This window comes from Camelina sativa, chromosome 7 (genome assembly GCF_030686135.1).
Source record: "Camelina sativa cultivar CO46 ecotype springtype chromosome 7, ASM3068613v1".
NCBI lineage: Eukaryota > Viridiplantae > Streptophyta > Magnoliopsida > Brassicales > Brassicaceae > Camelina > Camelina sativa.
Window position 1 is genome coordinate 17024620 of NC_141886.1, and position 20003 is coordinate 17044622.

Consider the following 20003-nt stretch of genomic DNA (forward strand, 5'->3'; position numbering starts at 1 on the left):
GTTACAGATGAGACCGAGGTTCAGGGCATTGCTGCCTCTTATTTCCAGGATGTTTTTACGTCCACGGATCCTTCAGATTTCGAAGAAACACTGGGTGAAAGTAATGAATCCTTGACGCGATCAGTCACAGAACAGGAAATCATAGAGGCTTTATTTATGATGCATCCTGATAAAGCCCCGGTACCGGATGGTATGACGGCCCTTTTTTATCAGCGAGCATGGGATACAGTTAGGGATGATTTAACGCTTTTGGTAAACTCTTTCTTTCAGAATGGTGTTTTTAATAAAAGACTAAATATGACAAATATTTGCCTTATTCCTAAGGTGGATAAGCCGACTCGGATGACTGAATAGAGACCCATAAGTCTTTGTAATGTTGGATACAAGATCATCTCAAAAATCGTATGTCAGCGTTTGCGTTCTTTTTTGCCGGCATTGATCTCTAAGACACAATCGGCATTTGTGGAGGTACGTTTGATTACGGAAAATATTTTGATTTCTCAAGAGATGTTTAATGGCCTCCGCACCAACCCTTCTTGCAAGAGTAAGTTTATGGCCATTAAAATAGACATGAGTAAGGCCTATGATTTGGTAGAATGGTCTTTTATTGAAAATTTACTGCGAAAATTCGGTTTTTGTGAAAAATGGATTTCTTGGGTTATGTGGTGTGTGACGTCTGTTTATTATAAAGTAACCACATGGTTCCATACTTCCTTCTAGAGGGCTTCGGCAGGGAGATCCCCTGTCGCCATATCTTTTTATTCTTTGCACAGAGGTTCTCATTGCAAATCTCTATAAGGCAGAACGCGCCAAGTTTATCACGGGTATTAAGGTATCGACTGCTTGCCCCGCGATCTCTCACTTGTTGTTTGCAGACGATAGTCTTTTTTCTGTCGTGCTACGAAGGAGCAGTGTGAGACTGTTTTAGGGATTCTACGGCAGTATGAACGTGTTTCTTGACAGCAAATTAATTTCCAGAAGTCCTTGGTTCAATTTGGTTATATAGTTGATGTGAATTTACGAGAGGAGTTAAAAGGGGTCTTGGGAATTACTACCTTGGGTGGTATGAGCTCTTATTTGGGCATTCCCGAGAGTCTTGGGTGTTCAAAAACAAAGATTTTTTCCTTTGTTCAGGATCGACTGCAAAAACGGACAGGTGGCTAGCCTGCCCGATTGCTGTCTAGGGGGGGGGGAAGAGGTAATGATCAAATCATTAGCGACTGCTTTCCCTACCTTTGTCATGTCTTGCTTCCGTCTCCCAAAAACGGTTACGCGGAAACTCACTAGCGCGATTTCTAATTTTTGGTGGAGTGCTTCTGGGGACACACGAGAGTTACATTGGATAGCTTGGGACAAATTGTGTGTTGATAAGCTAGACGGAAGATTGGGTTTTTGGTGTTTGGATGATTTTAACACCGCGTTGTTGGCTAAACACCTATGGCAGTTGATTACAGTTCCAGACTCATTATTTGCTAAGGTTTTTAAAGGTCGGTATTATAGGCATTCCAACCCGTTGGATCCAGTTAAATCTTATTCACTGTCTTATGGATGGCGAAGTATGATGTCTGCTCTCTCTCTGGTAAACAAAGAACTTATTAAACAGGTAGGATCCTGTGATTTCATTTTAGTATGGTCTGGTCCCTGGATTCGTGATCAATCCCCGAGACCAGCATTGCGTTCGGGATCGCCCACTGATCCTACGCTTAAAGTTGAAACTTTTCTTGACAAGAGCTTGCACTCCTAGAATCTGTCTTTGCTTTCGGCCTCTTTCGAGCCGGAGGATGTTGCCATTATTTCTGCTTTACCTCTTGGTAATTCAAATTCACCGCATAGGTTGGACTAACATTTAACAAAAACTGGTCTATACACAGTTAAGTCTGGGTATAATGCTTTGCGTCAGAATCAGGCAGTCTTTGTACCTGTTTTTGGCCCCAATATTATTCCTTTGCATTAATTTGTTTGGCAGATTAGGTTCCCACCAAAAATTCGACATTTTATGTGGCAAGCAATAACAGGTTGTGTGGCGACAACATCTAATCTGTGGCAACACGGTATGGCTTGTGATTTTGAGTGTGGCCTTTGTGGTGGATCAGAGGAGACAATCAATCATACCCTTTTTATATGTCCTCCGGCTAGACAGGTCTTGGCTTTGTCCTCATTCCCGACATCCCCGGGCTGTTTTCCTTCAGAATCTGTCTATGCAAACATGGATTATTTATTCTGGAGATTTCAGCAGAGTCCTTCAGCGGATATCTTCCCATTGATTTTATGATATATTTGGAAGGCTAGGAATGATAAAATTTTTAGCAATTGGGATTCCAACCCACTAGCGATTTTACAGTCAGCAGAGGAGGAAGCTAAGCTTTGGTTTTCGGCGCAAGCAGGCACATTAGGAATATCTCCCCAGGACGGGTCTCGACTCACTTCTGACCCTATGATTAAGGATATTGCTGCAGTCAACAGACATGGAAATAGTTACCGATGTTTTGTGGATGAATCTTGGAAGGTGACTGACCATTATACAGGCCGAGGATGGTATTGCATTTCCCCTGAGGGGGAATATCCCACTATGGGTGCATTTAACCTTCGTCGTAGCTTGTCACCCCTCCATGCAGAAGTTGAAGCTCTAATTTGGGCAATGCGATGTATGATTGGTGCGGATAATGAGAATGTTGTTTTTCTCACAGACTGTTTTGATTTGGTGAAAACTGTCTTCGCCTTCCGAGTGGCCTGCTTTCAAAATATATCTGGACGAGATTGAGGCGGACAAGGAGGATTTTCTATCTTTTTCATTAGTTTTCGTCCCCCGAACGCAGAATGGTAATGCAGACAAGCTGGCACGTCGTGCTAGAATTGAGTCACATCAAATTACCTTTGTAAACGTTTTTCCTACCAATTGGCTCGTTTGAGTCGATCTTGTACCTTGTTGTCAAAAAAAAAAAAGATATTTAAATGCTCCTGGTTCATGCGATAAGCGAGTACATAACTATAATTATATATATTTTTACGGGTTGGTCATAAAAGACGCAAACTATTATAGTTTGATCTAGGAAGAGTAAAATGAGAGAATCCTACTATATTAATTGGGAAGTACAAATATGAAACTAACCTTAAAATGTGTAAAAAAATACATTCAATTGCCATTATAAAACCTTAATTAAGATTAATTAATTAATTAAATAAATATAATTAATTAAAAATGAAAATTGGATACACATAAAATAAAATTAATTGTAGAAAAAAAAATCTATTAGAATCAAAACTAATTCGCACTTTAAGAAAAAAATATAACAGGTAAGATTTTTAAAATCTATATAACTACAAATTTTATCAAAAACCTTTTCCAGCACGGATTAAATTTTTATCAAAAATCAAATAAAATACAATATATAACAGTTCTGTTTAACAGCTTAGATTTTAAAAATTAATAAATAAAAATAAATGATATAGATATAGTATCTTATCTATTTAAAAAAGCTATATTTTTCTTTTAGCCAGCATTTCTTTAGCAAGGATTGCGTTTAATTGACAAATGTTTAAACAAATTCATTCATTACATGCAAATGTTTTATTGACAGGTTTCCAATAAACATTTTTAAAATACAAAAAATTTAATATAAGCAACCCAATTTTTTAATCACAAACCTTTATAAATAACATAATAACAAAATAAATTATTAAAAAATTTCATTAGAAAAAAGTTCAGCCCGCGGTTTTAGCGGGTTAGTACCTAGTTGTTACATTAACCCTAACCCATGCCATCTTACTCATACATGAAATTGAAAATAGTTATTAAAATTTTATAATATAGATTAAAAAAATATTATTAAAAAAATATTTTGTTTATAATAATTACAACTACTAATCCTTTATCCTATAAAGCACAAATCACATGTTGAATGAGATTATGTCACATAGATTTCTATATTAAATTTTAATTTTTTTAAAAATAATTGTAAAACAATTTTAAGATCGTGTGCAAAACAGCAAAAAAGATGAAAAAAAACTGATTATTTGAAATGCCCGAGAACCGGAATACCGATTTAGAGACAAGAAGCACAATACAATGCCTTAAATAAGCACAATACAATGCCTTAAAGAAGCACAATACAATGCCTTTTCTCAACTTAATTTCATCACCATTCCTATACGTCTACTCCTTAAATTATTAAGAGAAAGACATGACTTGATAAAATTTCCACACATCATGAATAAATTATCTCCAACCATACGTATAATACAATGTTATGCATCACTCTATATACCCCAAAAATGATAACTAAACTGGAGGCAATATTACCTGCACTCCATTGACTTGCATTTGTTGAATAAGCTCGGTAATTTATAGTACTCTTCACTTCATAGCAGTGGCGGAGCAGAAAAATTATCCATGGGTGTCATAACTCAAAAAAATATAGATTATACTATAAAAAAAAGTTATTACAAAAGTTCATTCTAAAGATGAATCCTACGCTCACTCATACTTTGGAAATATTTAATCACTTTTAACTGGATCCCATGGCAAATCATCCGAATCAATGTTGGGTGGTGGAGATTTTCTTTTCAAAAATCTATCAAGTATATTGCCTATAAAAAAATACACAAAAGAACGAATTATCTATACATATTTGCATAATTATTTGTAAAAAATCTAACATACAAGTAATAATGAAATAAGTTTTTGTTATGTTCCAACTAGGTAACAAACTAACAATAATAATATAATAAGTCATGATTCCATTCCCACGAAGATATCTAACTAAGAGAAAAACTATTAAGCAATCCCTTCTATTTTCACAAATCCAAAACCGTGTATAGTATTTTAATTACTTAAAGTAAACAAAAAAAGTTTTTAAACTACAAATCAATTAACTTACGATTCATAGTTTTCAATCTGCTGATGATGGAAATTGGAAGAGGAAGAGTAAGACACGATCTCACACGATGGTGATAGAAGAGGAAGAGTCCAAATTTTTGATAAATTAGGTTTTTTTATTCAACTTATAATTATGTTTAGCCCATAAATTAGGTTTTTGTTAAAGGTTAAACCCACAAGTTTGTCAAAAGCCCAATGACCATATGTTAATATTTATTTAACAGGTGTCAACAAAATTTCAGAAGGGTGTCAAAGGTTACGTAAACATATGCTAATTAATTATTTTTATAAAAACTCATCTAAAATTTATAATTTCATGGGTGTCATATGACACCCCTCATTCTTCACTACCTCCGCCACTGCCTGTGTTTGCAACATCTCAACATCTCAAACGACTCTTTCTCAATACCTTTTGATCTCTCAGCTTCTTCCAACATTTCCTTGATTCTCTTATTCTTTTCCAACATTTGGTGATTCTAAAAGGCTCTTTTAAAGAGAACCCAATGAAGTGAAGAGTCAGTTAAAAAATCAAAATTTGGGCTTTCCCAAGGCTTTTGTCACTTCCTCTCCAATAGAAGTTAAGTTCTTAAGTTTAAGTCATTTGAAATTTGGTATTAGAAAAAAAAAAAAAAAACAACTAGAATCAAATTTAGTTAAGTAATTGCCTTTAAAAGCCTATAATAATCCTTGCTGGGATCAAGCTGCCACTGAAGCTGACTCAATGTTTCTTGCTCCGCCGTGGAACTTTGCGGCGCTCGTGACTATTGTGCTGTCTAGGCTGAAGGTCTTCAGACACGGCGGATAGAATTTTGAGATTTTTCAAGATCTTAGGAGTGGCTTCCTTCGCAGATTTATAATGGAGGCCGAAAAACTTGTCTTTTTCCAAATCGAACCTCAAATACTCGGTGCAACAGTTCTCTATTAGGTTAAACAGGTGCTTCAAATTATCTACTTGCACTCCATTCACTTTCTTTACCTAATTTCCACCACACATAACGTATTCAGGGAAAATACATTCATTTTCAAGTAACTCATAGAGTGTACGTGAAACTAAGTCTTAAGATTCACTTTTCATAAGTCGTTATGTTTTGTAAAAGTATATAGAGTAAGCAATAAATACATTACCTGTAAATCTTCAAAAATACCGAGTCCTGAAGTGATATCATCCTCTAAAATCTGTACCAGGAACCAAAATCTTAGCTCTCGAAATTAACACGTTTAGAAAACTAGAAATGAATTAATGTGGAAAAGCATAACGAACCTGGGAAATAATTACTATTTGTTCATCGGCTTTTGTTGGCATCTTTTCTAAAGCACATTCGGAAACATAAGAACTATCAACGTATGCTTGGCTTAGAGGTACAAAAACAAGACCCCCGAATATATAGTAACTTGGTGGCTTGTCAAAATGATTCACTGGAACTAGCGGTTGCACCTGCATACATATTTCAAACCGTAAAAATCCTTCACATTACATATTATGTGTTTTAACAAAATGTCAACGTCCATCATTTAACCTAAATCATGGAATCAGTTGTTTATTTATCTGGGAAAGAAGTTACAAAAAAGAGGAACGAGACATCTTACAGGTTTTAGACTTATATTGAACTCATACTCTTTTCCTTCTCTTAAGACTTTAATTAACGCTGTATCACTTGATTTCTTCATAGAAACCAAATGCTTGAAACTTATTCGTTCCTGTTTACGAAGAGGAACTGTACACATGCATGCATGGGAAAATTTGGCAAATTGGATGCAGATCGATGAAAGAAAATAATGATAGTGTAGGACTATATATTTACCTCTACTATCATTTCCTATCGGAACACCATCAATTGCGAGGATAACATCATATTTTTTCAGAACTTTGTGAGCATCCGCAAGCGGGTTTATTTGGTTTACGAGAATCCCTGTCATTTCTTTGCTCATCTGTAAGCAGTCACGGGTTTGGGCATGCTCCATAGTTTGATATGATAAATTCATTGAGCAGAAACTAATGTGTTTACCACTTTCTTCTACACCATTTAAAAAATGCCTAATCACTGGAGTTGGAATTATGTAGCTGCAAAAGAAAAACATAAGCTAGTATAATAGTAATACTGCAAACACACAAATTTGAAATACAAGCTTATTTATCATGTTCAGAGAAATAACACTTTCATAGTAACATAGATAAATCATATATATATATAATTCAGTTTCAAATCTGCAACCCAACAACGTAAAGCAAGATTTAATTTCTGTTTTTAACTCACCCTATATTATCAGACGACCAAAGGCTTTCAAATGCTACACCAGCGACTTTGTCTCCCATGATCACCGGACCACCACTGTTTCCAGAATTGATAGCTGCATCTATTTGTATTTTCAATAGCTCCGTGGAGCTGTGACTGTATTTTCTCAGTTCAACTCTAGACACAACACCTTTTGTAACCGATATACTATCACCACCTGCATTTGAGCACGTTCGTAAGTAACTAGCCATTTGTAAATAGTTTCTACGTAATGCAATGCATGATATTATCCTTTTTTCTCAAGATCGTTCTTAATTCAAAGGTATGATTGATTTTTAAAGAAAAATATGTTTATGTATTCCAGACATGTTACGTTGCAAACCAATCTTGGTATGATGTTCAAAAATTTACCAATGAAAACATAATTAATTCCTAGTCATTAAAAGTTTGAAATACCTTCCGGATAGCCAACGACGGCCACAGAATCCATTTGGCAGGGTATGTCTCCAAGCTCTAAAACATTCAGACCGTCCCAAAATTCTTCGCTATCGATCTCCAAGATGGCCAAATCACATTCATGACCAATCGCTTGAACTTTTGCTTTGTACTTTGTGGGTGAACCATGCTTTCGGACTTTAACGGATGTGTGATCAGCGACTACATGAGCATTCGTAAGGATCTTCTTTCCTGAGATTACAAATCCTACAACCATTCCAAGCTAAGTATGTAAGCCAAACCAAAATTTCCAACACTTTTATTGGAAAAAAAATATTCCTATAGCTACTAGACTAAAATTAATGTGATTTTTTAATATATGAATATAAAATTATCAATACCAGAGCCGGTGCATTGACTCTGCATACTAATCTGCCAAGGTTGAAAAATTCTTGGCTTGCTATAGACGGTGAACACCTTCACCACCGAGTTGAAGGCCAAATCAATGGCAGAAGGAGTCGTCTTTTCTGTATCATCCACACTAGATACTTCTTTCCCTGGAAAAAACTTATTCTTCCAATCTTGAACGATGCGAAAGACCGGGAAGTTCTTCCGCACCAAGTTCAACTTATTCTCTTTAGCTTCAGCATACGATGGTGCACCATGAGAAGAAAAGAAGCGAGAATTAGAAGGTGGACGGCAGGAAATTGCGGTCTTGGGGGCAGCATTGCCGTGAAGAAGAAGGAATCCATGAACAGAAGCGCTCGAGCAGCGGCGAAGCCAGGACACGGTACGAACAAATGACATTAGAGCTGTTTATAGTTGATGGTTTTGAGGGTTAAGAAGATTAGGTTTTAACTTAGACCAATAGGTCATATATATATATATATATATATATATATATATATATATTACACCAGTTACCAACAAAGGAAAGAAATAAAATCGTTAAATAGAAGATGTGCTTTGCTTCCTTTTCTTAAAATGTAAAGTTTTCAAATTCCACACCATGACTTCCTAATGATAAACTCTTTGGTGGGAGATTTGAGATTTGTTTCCAGATGGAAAAGCTATGAACTTCCTAATGTTTATTAGTTCCTTTATGGGCATGCATATTTTTTTCCTTGCTTATAGTATGTATTTAGGTCGTAAATTTAAATTTATAGCGAAACTGCAAAATAAAGGATGCTTTTTTTTTAAGTTTGTCCATATATGTATTTGAATTGCTCTTGAAAAAAAAAAAGGTTTACCGAAAACATATGCCCGATCAAACAGCCTTAATTAACTTAACGTAATGTCCATAGTTTATTATTATTGAATTTAATTGTTTACCAGAATTTGTATCCGTACTAATTTAAAATATTTTTTGTTAATATAAATTCTTGAGCTCAAATATAATCATTAAAAATTTTGAGTAGAAATTTATATAAACACTAAACTTAATTTATTAAATGATATACAAAATATCTATTGTTGAAAATAATATTTATTTGTTATATCTACTTGCGCGAAATTTTAATTTAATTTTTTATCAATAAAATTATTGAATATATATATATATATAACATATATTGTCTAGTGTCGAATGAATGTTTTATTGGCAAATCAAAGTATATCACATGGTAACAAAAAATGACTTAATAACCTCACTAGAGAATCGTCAATCTTCTGATCTTTTATCCATAAAGAGTTTATTCCATATTCATATTCCATGAAAACATATTTTTAAAAGTTCTAATGTCGAATATCAATCGTTGGCCTAATTATAGCTAGAGATAATTTAAACATATCAATATCCCATTTTAAATACAAATATATAAAGTTTCATGAACATTTTTAGTACTATGTCGCGACAACGGGATAATCCAAGTGCATCATCTGCCATAATAGAATTTCTAACCAAGTCAAGAATGCTTATATGGTGAAACGGTTAAACCGATAATGAATATTTGTTCACTAATCCAAGTTATTTTTCTAAAACCTCATATGTTAATTTTGTGATGCAACATCAGCTTCGTCTTCTCAAAAAAACATAGTATACTTTAAATATGTTGTTTCTGCCAATGTTTTAGGTTAAAAGCATTTGATAAAATTGATGAAATCTCTAACTTTTTTTTCTACTTTACTTTTTTTTATCATGTTATAGAATTGTAGCTTTAGTTGATAATGTGTCTTCTGAGATATGCTACAGAAATCATACGTCACTTCTTGTAACAGCTTACATATCATTTTTTCTATATTTTGTGACTATTGATTTTGTTTGTTTAGATGGATTATTTTGTCAAGAGTCTTTTTCATAGTTTTTCCAAAAAAAAGTGTGGCCCTTACAATGTCTTCATTTTTGATCAAAACTTTTAAGTTGAGTTGAGTAATTAATTTTTTTTTCTTTAAGTAAAATATAATAAATATTTGTAGTACATGTTTTTTAGAAACTAATGTTTCACTTCAATTTTATTTTTATGTTAAGAATTTTATAAATACAATTATATAAATTATTTTTTTACTCCACTATGCATTAAAATCTTATTTCCATTCTAAAACTCATTAACCCATTCTAAATTCTGGTTAAATTTTGATAATAGCATTATTACTAAAAAATTCATAGTATTGTTTTCACTATTTTAAAATTTTCATTTATGTTACTTAATTCATTTTTAAATTGTTATCCCTACTATTAATTGAAAAGTCATTTATAAAAGAAACATTAGTTTTGTAAGTAATTACATTGCAATGCCATTGGAGATAAGGCAAAATAATTCATTAACGAGAGAGATAAAATCGTCAATTAAGCATTTATAATTTGGATAAACACGCGGGTTACCGGGTCAGATCTAAGATTTTTTAATTTTTTACAATATGTTGCATCTCCTTTAAGTGTATTGTGTTCCGCATACTGTTCAGAAATATACTAGTGGTCTGGTGGTCAAAGACATTGACAACTTTAGTTAATTATAATTTTTATTTGGTTCTTTATTGGTTTAATATTTTTAATTTATTCTCTTTCTTTATATGTTTCTTTTACAAATTAATAAGGAAACAAAAAATTAATTACTAAATTAGAAAACACTATCATTTTAGAATTCATATATTGCAGTTTCCATAAATCTCTATTGTATTATTTAAGCAACCTTTTAAACAAATAATCCTACTCCCATGTGGTATATTACACAAAATACCACTGTATAACTTCATCTTAATATTAATTTGTTGTAACCAGAAAACATATTTTTATAAATATAATTATTAAAAGAAAACAAATTCACGTAAATATTAAGATAATTATTTTTAGTGTTTATTAATTGTTTTCTTTTTATTTTTCAACTCAAAAAATCTTATAAAAGCAGAAACAAAAATCTTGTATAATAAATATTTACGTGAAAATATATTATAAATATTTTAACAACAAATTTTAGAAAAATAAAAAATCTTCTAAAACGATTTTAATTTTTTATAGCCTAATATTTTTGAAATTATTTAATGAAGTTCTTTTAACAGATTTCATTTATTGTTTCAGAAACCTTAGGAAACAATAATTAAATATTTAGAACAATTATAAAACTTAATTTTATTTATAAAACTAAGATTAAATATATGCATCCCTAAATCATTTAATAATGATATACATATTTTAAAACTAAGATACAACATTGCTTATATTTTTAAAATATAAAATATTATATCTAATTTATTAAATGTTTGTTTTTACTGCACATAGACGAAGAGACATATATTAAAATATAAGAAATCACAAATGTTATGTTTTATTTAATATAATAATATAACTAAAAAAATAAATCAAAAAGTTAAATCTAGATTTCTAAACATGACTGCTTCAATAAAATTTTCGTTTTAGTTTTAGGATTACCAAATTTATATGATTCATGGATTTGAACATCGTAGCATGTAACCAAAACGGTATGAAACTAAGTAAATGAAATGTAAAAGATTATAAAATGTATAACACGGGAAGTATCTATACATTTCCTTGTGCTAACTATCTAGAATGAAATATTATTCAGTCAAGATATACTCATTATAGTTGCTTTTTTAATTGTTTTTCTTTTATTTTTCAACACATTACTTATATAATATATTAAGAATTGTTTAACATTTAAATAATGAAAAGGCTTAAATCATGATATCAACTGAAATTTTCCTTTTTGATTACAAATTATCATAATAATAACAAGGTACCAAAAGTAAAGTGTTTTCAAATTACATAAGTTAATGCTTTTTTATTTTGAACTTAATCCGTATTAATAAAATTTATACAAAAAAAACAATTCAGAATACATTTATTCATAAATCAACTCAGAAAATCTCAATTTTATAATAAATATATTTTAATCAATTAAAATAAAAAAACCTACTTTCGTCAATAGTATCAATAAAACAATTATTCTTTTTTTTTGTGACAACAATAAAACAATTATTCATAACATTAATATTAGATTATAACATATGATATTTGAATAACTAGAAATCCAATCTTTCTTGTACATAATTTTAACCTTAATTTTTCAAAAAACATCTACACAAATCTTGTTTTTACTATAAAAATCGTAAATAATAATTATGATCAATCATTATATTATTTTCCCTTAAATAATTATTTTAATCATTTGAAATAAAAATAAAAATAATTATCCCCGAAAAACTATTAAACCTCCACTATCTAAAAAGTGCGGGTTACAATTTTTTTTGGCAAATATTTTACAATTGATGATCTTATTTTCTAAAAGATTTCGCTCATTCACAAATTAATTTAATTTTAGAGAATTTGATATATATATATATATATAATTTAATATAATGAGATGATTAAGAAATTGACTAAATTTTCTATCGTATGATAAGTAATATATTGTTCTGTCATAGTATTCAAAACACACATATATATATATATATTTATTTATTTATTTACGGGTTAACTTATTTGATACTTATAAATATTCAAATTTTTATGATTTTGCACTAAGATCGATGAGTTTTAGTAACAAAAATATTGTGTTATATTCCATTTTACCTCCCACTCATATAATTTTCTTGCACTTTAATTCAGTTTTGGGAAAATCCCATAAAAAACCACCGAAGTGTCAACGACTTCCAGTTTAAACCTTCAAACTATTATACTCCCAACTAAAACCACCAACGTGTCAAATTTATTAAATCAAACCTTCAATATGACATTCGTGTTCGTGGGTCCACATTTATTACTGGAACAGTTAACTCCGTTAACAGAATAGTTTACCCTATCAACTGAACAATAACTCCGTTCGTTCTATTAAGTAACATGCTTTTTCATAAAATATTATTTTAAACGTGATAATTAATTTCAAAATGAAACAATGAAATAAAAAGAAATCATTCCATAAAACTTAAACCATGTTCATATAAAATGCTTATAAGTCATTACAAAAAGACATTGTGTAAGTCTTTTTTTTTTTTACTAACCCTAACCCCCAAATCGATTTGATTTTGAGTGTTTATTTTATTTTATTTTTGTTTTAATTATTTTAATTGTTTTTATTAATAGAAAAATTATTAAAAATCACATGTGGGTTATTAAACGAACAAAGTTATTTTTCAGTTGACGGGTGAACTATTCCGTTAACGGAGTTAATTGTTCTGGTGGTAAATATGGACCCACAAACACGAATGCCATATTAAAGGTTTGATTGAATAAATTTGACATTTTCGTGGTTTTAGTTGGGAGTATAATAGGTTGGAGGTTTAAACGGGAAGTCATTGCTACTTTGGTGGTTTTTTATGAGATTAGCCCATTCATTTTTTACATTGACTCAATACTACTACAAATTGTAAAGCAGATCACGAGTAAATAAGGGTTTTCTTGATTCTACCAAGTCTAAAAAATTTAAGCAATTATACCCAAAACCTAATAATGGTAAGTCGTTAAGTTTATTGTACCAACTATAGTCGAAACTGGAGTATGAAACTAGGTAAATTAAATTTATAAATTATAAAATAAGTAGAATAAATTAAATAAAGATAATACTATTTTGTAACTAATAAATTAAAATTAACGCAAATATTTCCCCGCACTGTACAGTGCGGGTTATCATCTAGTCTTGAATATTTACATTCATTGTGTTAATCAGATAAATTTTCTTAATGTTGGTAACCAAATAATCCAGAAACTGCAATATTTTATTTCATTATCGAGATAAATTTTAAACAAAAAATATATTTTAATTTCAAATAATACAATTATCGTAGTTTCCATATATCTCAAATATTTAATTAAATCATTATAATCTCCTAAATTATCTCTACCTTGGTAACCAAGTATTTGAAATTGAAAAATAATTTAAAATTTTCTTAAATATTCCTAAATTTTGCAATTAACTCGATACTTGGTTAGCTGTTAAAACCATTTATCCGGAAAACATCTTTATGTATTAAAATAAATATTCGGAAATTATTGTGAGTAACCGAATCTATACTAAATAAGAGTAGGAGCTATAAGCTCCTAAAGTTGTCCACATAAGATTTTAAACATCTAATAGGAGTTTGACATGTCACTAATTAACATTTTTTAAAATTTCCAGAATTTTCTATATTAAGAATTATTTTAAACAACCAATCGAAATCAGAGATCTCAATATTTAATATTTTGAAGTTATGTAAAATTTATATATTAAAATACTTATAAATAAGTGTATGTACAACGTCCCACATTGGCTAGAAATTTTTTAGACAATGGCTGTGAAGCAGTATAAATAGGACTATTATGCTTTCAGCTACGAATGAGCAGGAAGCTTGATTTAACAAGCGTCCAAATTTAAAAATTTTAAAAGTTTTAAATATTAAAATTATAAACTTTTAAAAGGTTCAAAAATATTATAAATATTTAAAGTGTATAAAATGTTTAAAAATATTATAAATACCCTCATAGAAAGTTTAAAATATTATAAATATTTAAATTCTATCAAAAATTTAAGTATCATTAATATTTAACACAAAAAAAAATCTATACTAAATAAGAGTAGGAGCTATAAGCTCCTAAAGCTGTCCACATAGGATTTTAAACATCCAATAGGAGTTTTACATGTCATTAATTAACAATTTTTCAAATTTCCAGAATTTGGTATATTCAGATATTTTAAATGACCAATCGAAATCAGAGATCTCAATATTTAATATTTTGAAGTTATGTACAATTCCTATATTAAAATATTTATTAATAAGTGTATGTACAACGTCCCACATTGGCTAGAAAAATTTTAGACAATGGTTGAGAAGTATTATAAATAAGACTAATATGCTTTCAACTTCGAATGAGCAGGAAGCTTGATTTAACAAGCGTCCAAATTAAAAAATTTAAAAGGTTTTAAATATTACAATTATAAACTATTAAAAGGTTCAAAAAAATTATAAATATTTAAACTCTACAGAATGTTTAAAAATACTATAAATACCCCCATAAAAAGTTTAAAATATTATAAATATTTAAATTCTATCAAGTGTTTAAGTATCATTAATATTTAACACTAAAAAAATTAAAATTTTATAAATATTTAAACTACATGTAAATTTTAAAATATTATAAAAATTTAAACTCTATTATTAAAAATTTAAGTATTATTAAATATTATATATTTGATTTTTAATATCTTAAAAATATTTTATTTATCTCTCTTTCTACTTTATATCTCTTATGAGCTGTAAAACATGTTTTTGTGTATGACTTTATAGGTGATATGATATTGTTTTAGTAAATTTTTGGGTCCAAAGAAGAAGGATTAACGTCGCAAGATCTTGATTTGTGTTGTTTGAGTTAATTTTTGATGTTTATAGAAAAAAGATCGACGACAAGCACACATTTTTTATTAACTATACATGTGTTCATATTACTTTCTCTACAAGTAGTTTGCAGTTTCGTAGTATTAAAGATTTTGGTTTGAGAAGTTTCAATATGTGTGGATCTATAACCGAGTAAGTATACAGGTGAAAGTATCAATAATTGAGTGCATGTATTGACTATATTGATCCATGAATTGCACAAATTTTACGAGAAAAGAGGCAATGATTTTGGTCTTGGAGTTTGATGGGTTAACAAGTTATGTGGTAGTCTAAAAAAAGGTTTTAAATGATTATTCAGTGGAAGAATGTGAGGAAGGTGACGAGAAAGAGGAAAGAGAAGAGTATTACGAAGAATCGGACGGTAAAAATAATGATGACAATTATCATGAAAATTTGACAATGAAAATGACGAGAAAGAATATGAAAAGTAAGAAAACAGTAGAAAAAACGTAAAGACATAGATGGTGGTGGTCAATTAAATATGAGAAAACGAGATTAATTCATGATTCTAAAAATGTTTCGTTTGTCTCGTGACAAATAAATGGTTTAGAATATGCATATCACCAGTTTGAATGTTCGATCCGCCTCGCCTCGAAGTCCAACTAAATCCAGTTAAATTTATGATTCTTTTGATCATATTTAAATTTTTAACACAACTGATTTTTAAAATTGTGTATCTAAAATAAAAATTTTGACTTAATAGTAATTTAAAGTTTTCTACAAGATAATATTTCATAACTGTCATCAATCATATATAATTTTCACAAAAATATATCAAATAAACCCACGTAGCGTGGGTTCAAAACCTACTGTATATTAAATAATTTTGCCCGTGTTCATCTCTCCAGTCAAGTAAGCTCACATCCCCGATTGTTTTCTTCCTTATCTGAATTGATTTGTGTAAGATACTCTTCTGGTGGGTTCTGTGGTTTTTAATGTTTTTTTTTATTGTTTGTGATAGATACGAAATCCAATTGAACAATGCTATTCTCGGAGAGGACAAATATTTGCTCATGCAAGTTAATCGCTTTTCTCATTCCTATTTTGATTTCAACACTATTACTTTTCTTGCTATGATGTTTTTAAAAAAATTCCTCTTCTATTTCTATTTATTCAACATATATAAAGGAGAAATTGTTGTTTTTGTGAATTTGCATATGTTGATGCGAGTGACCTATTGGGAACAGTAAGCCTTCTTCTCACAACTCTCTGTCTTATGTATTATACTATATGCAGAGCTTCTTATATGTTATACTAAAAGCAGAGTTTATTATGTGTTAGCAGGGGAATAAATCTACTTATGCAATTTTTCAGAATAAGAGACAAGTTTAGGTGCAATGGAATGAGCTAGAAGTTCAATGTCCAAGTAAATTGTTGAAGGTAATTAGTCTTCTTGTGCTAGTATTCTATATTTGGTGTTTATGTGCATTATTAGAAGAGTTTGTGATATCTTCTTGATTTTTTTTTGTTTTTTCAGGTGCTATCCAAAACTCAATCACAGTGGAATTGTAAATCTGCCTAAAGGTATTACCTTTTACTTCATATGATTGTTTTTTTCTTTTTCTTTTTTGTTATGAAATCTGAATTCTTGTGTTGTGTGACAATGAATTTTAGGTTTTTTAATTCTATTGCAAGTATTATTTTATGGGTCTAAACTGTATCGTATGTTGTTTTTTTTGTTTCAGCTGTTTGCTTCTCAAAGGAAGAGAATATGAAGAAGAGTTCACCTTCAGTGATAGTGATTGGAGGTGGTATGGCTGGGATTTCAGGTGCTCGCACTCTTCAAGATGCTTCCTTTCAGGTATGTATGCAATCTTTAAGCTTAAACTATTCTGTAGGTGGATAGTCAAACCTTCCGCCAGCAAAAAGGAAATTCACAAATTTTGTAATCAGCAAGATCAACCCATGAACTGTTTCCAATATACTCTTTAAAGTTGGCTGAAAAAGAAACGATCTAATCAATGATAGGATGAGGTCGATGGTGGGGTGGAGGGAGTCTTAAGGAGAATAATATGAAATTGTAGTTCACGGAGAGGCCAAAGCTAAGCCTGACTACAATATGGTGATATAGAACTAGAACTTGATCCTGGTGTAAATGAGGGTGAGAGGGAGTTAAATCTGCATAAGGTTAAGTGTGTTGAGACACAAAAAAAAAAGTTAAACAAGAAATGGTGATATTGGTAACAAAGACGAACGTGTGGGGAGAATAGCCATATACATGTTACATGTATAGAGTAAATTAGAATCGTGAAAAGCATTATAAGAATTGCCATATACATGTTACAGGTATAGAGTAAATTAGAATACTGAAGCATTATGAGAGTGCTTTGAATTTTATATTACAGAAAATTGTATCAAATGAGAAGAAAGATAAAAAGCGATTAGTTAATTCTCGCAGAAGATCACTTTGTAATTTGTAAACAGGAACATCACATTTTAAATCTCCAAAGTGTGATTTAGTAGCACTTTAAATCTTGACATATTTTCACTAACACTATAAACCTTTAAAATGATTTCACTAACACTTTAAACTTCAAAACTAAATTTTCTGTTTGTACCGCCACGAAAGATGACAAAACAGTAATAACCGTCAGCGTGAAATAGTTAAACTATGCTGGTTTGATTTAAATATACTTATTTAATTAATTTAATTTAAATTAATTATTTATGAAAATTAATAAAAAAAATAAAAATACATCAAAGCAAAAAAAATGAAAAATCATAGGTAAGGTTAAAACATTTGACAAATGTAAAATTGAAGACAGGCAATATATTTAGAAAATTCATTGGTTTCCAGTGAGAAGTCAATCGATTTGAATCAGAATCCAGTGGAGATGCAATTATTAAAAAGATTAATAATGTGAAGAGTAACGTCGTAAAAGTTTTGTCTACAATGAAGATGAACACAAATTTATTTTTTTATATTTTTTTATTTATAAAAACTAAAACTAATTAAAATTTAAATTAAACCAACATAGTTTAACTATTTCGCATTGACGGATATTATTATTCCGTTATTTTTTATGGCAGTACAAAAATGAAAGTTAGTTTTAATGTTTAAATTGTTAGTAAAACCATTTTAAAGGTTCAAAGTGTTAGTAAAATCATTTTAAAGGTTTATAGTGCTAGTGAAATTATTTCGAGGTTTAAAGTGCTACCCAGTAATACTTTGAAAAGTTTAAAACGTGATTTTCCCTTTTGTAAAATAATCAAACGTAGCTTTTGCATTTATAATTGGTTTTGTAATTTAAAGAGAATGATAAAGTCTTTTAATTGTGGAAGTGAGTTCTTTTATTTGAAGTTGTATTATACTTTTACGGGTGTTTTAACTGGGTTTAAAACTATATCCAAAGTCCAAACTATTATTCAGTTTAATTACTCTATTGTAGATTGCTTTAATTAGAATCGGTTTAAATTTACAGTTTCCAACAACTCCTTACAATTGTATATTTTTAAATAAATTTACCAACATTTGTTAAAAAAATAGCACGGGTCATTATTATACACATTTTAAGGTACTAAGTGAATACTTTTAGTATTCACTTGGCCAAAAATTTCCCAACAATAATTAATGTTTGCAAACTCATTATGTATTAGAGCTTTGGGTTTTAATTGATTATTTTTAAGGCTAATCTCATAAATACCATTAAATGCAAAAATACTACTTTCAGTTTTTTTTTCCGAAAATAATGTATTTTTTTCAAAAATACAACAAAATCAAACTAATTTTTTATATTAAAAACTACTCCCTAAATCATAAAAACTAAATCCTACCCGGGCCTTAAAAACTATACCCTAGATTTAAATTTGTCAACCCAAACCTAGAAAAAAAATTTTACCCAATAAAAAATCAATTTTTTTTGTGTTGGTGGTATTTTTGGAAAATAAAAATTTTTGTGGTAACTTTAGAAAAAAAAAACTTAAGTGTGGTATTTTAGAAAAAAACTTAAATTGTGGTATTTTGAAAAATTCCTCTTATTTTTAAGCTATACTGTAGTATATTTATATTAAAATATAAATAAAAATACTTTTAGCTCAGGATGTTTTTAAAAATAAATATATAGCTTCTCATTTTATAAAAGAAAAACTCAAAACATTATAACATATTTATACTATTTTCTACATATATATATATATATATATATTTACATTCATAATTTACATGTATTAATTTGACCTTAAAATTAATTTTTTTAGTTTAAATTTAAATTTCTCAAATTAGTTTAGGGTTATAATAATTTCTCAAATTTATTTTAATTTTGATTTAGTTTTTAAACATGATATGACATGTCATACTGTTGTATTTGATAGGTTAATTAAGAGGGGAGAACAGGAGAGTTTCACCCCTACGGATGAACCTAAGAATTTTTCATAGTATTAATTGTTGATATTTGTTTGCTATATTTATTTTTGATATTGTAACTTCCGCTTTCTAAAATTGGGATGTAGAGAAAACCGAAGGATGAAAATTTTAATTGATTTTGGTTTAATTAAATTCTGGTTTAATCTAATTAAACCAAAACCCTTAATTCTCCTTCTTATTGTCGACGTCTCCTCCTCTTTTGTGCTTTTGTCGACATTGTCATTAGAGAGTGGGAGAGAAAGAGAGATAACTCTTGGTTATTTGGTGTAAA

At 29.7% G+C, this 20003-nt stretch overlaps 1 protein-coding gene across 1 annotated transcript; it reads right to left on the reverse strand.

The window, feature by feature from the left end:
• Nucleotides 1–5594: 5594 nt before the first annotated feature.
• Nucleotides 5595–8352, reverse strand: LOC104704617 (putative protease Do-like 3, mitochondrial). Its single transcript, XM_010420673.2, has 8 exons — nt 7947–8352; nt 7567–7812; nt 7132–7327; nt 6679–6938; nt 6464–6591; nt 6138–6311; nt 6002–6052; nt 5595–5852 (listed from the first exon to the last, which is right to left on the reverse strand). Exons 1-8 carry the CDS (start codon nt 8350–8352, stop codon nt 5595–5597), a joined length of 1719 nt encoding a protein of 572 aa, XP_010418975.2.
• Between the last annotated feature and the right edge of the window lie 11651 nt (nt 8353–20003).

Excerpts from the sequence above, each read along its gene's own strand:
- LOC104704617 (XM_010420673.2), bottom strand. The coding sequence starts at position 8,352 with ATGTCATTTGTTCGTACCGTGTCCTGGCTTCGCCGCTGCTCGAGCGCT. Across the intron at positions 7,328-7,566 it reads CGTCGTTGGCTATCCGGAAG|GTGGTGATAGTATATCGGTT; the intron begins GTATTTCAAACT and ends GCTCAAATGCAG. Across the intron at positions 6,053-6,137 it reads AAATAGTAATTATTTCCCAG|ATTTTAGAGGATGATATCAC; the intron begins GTTCGTTATGCT and ends TTCCTGGTACAG.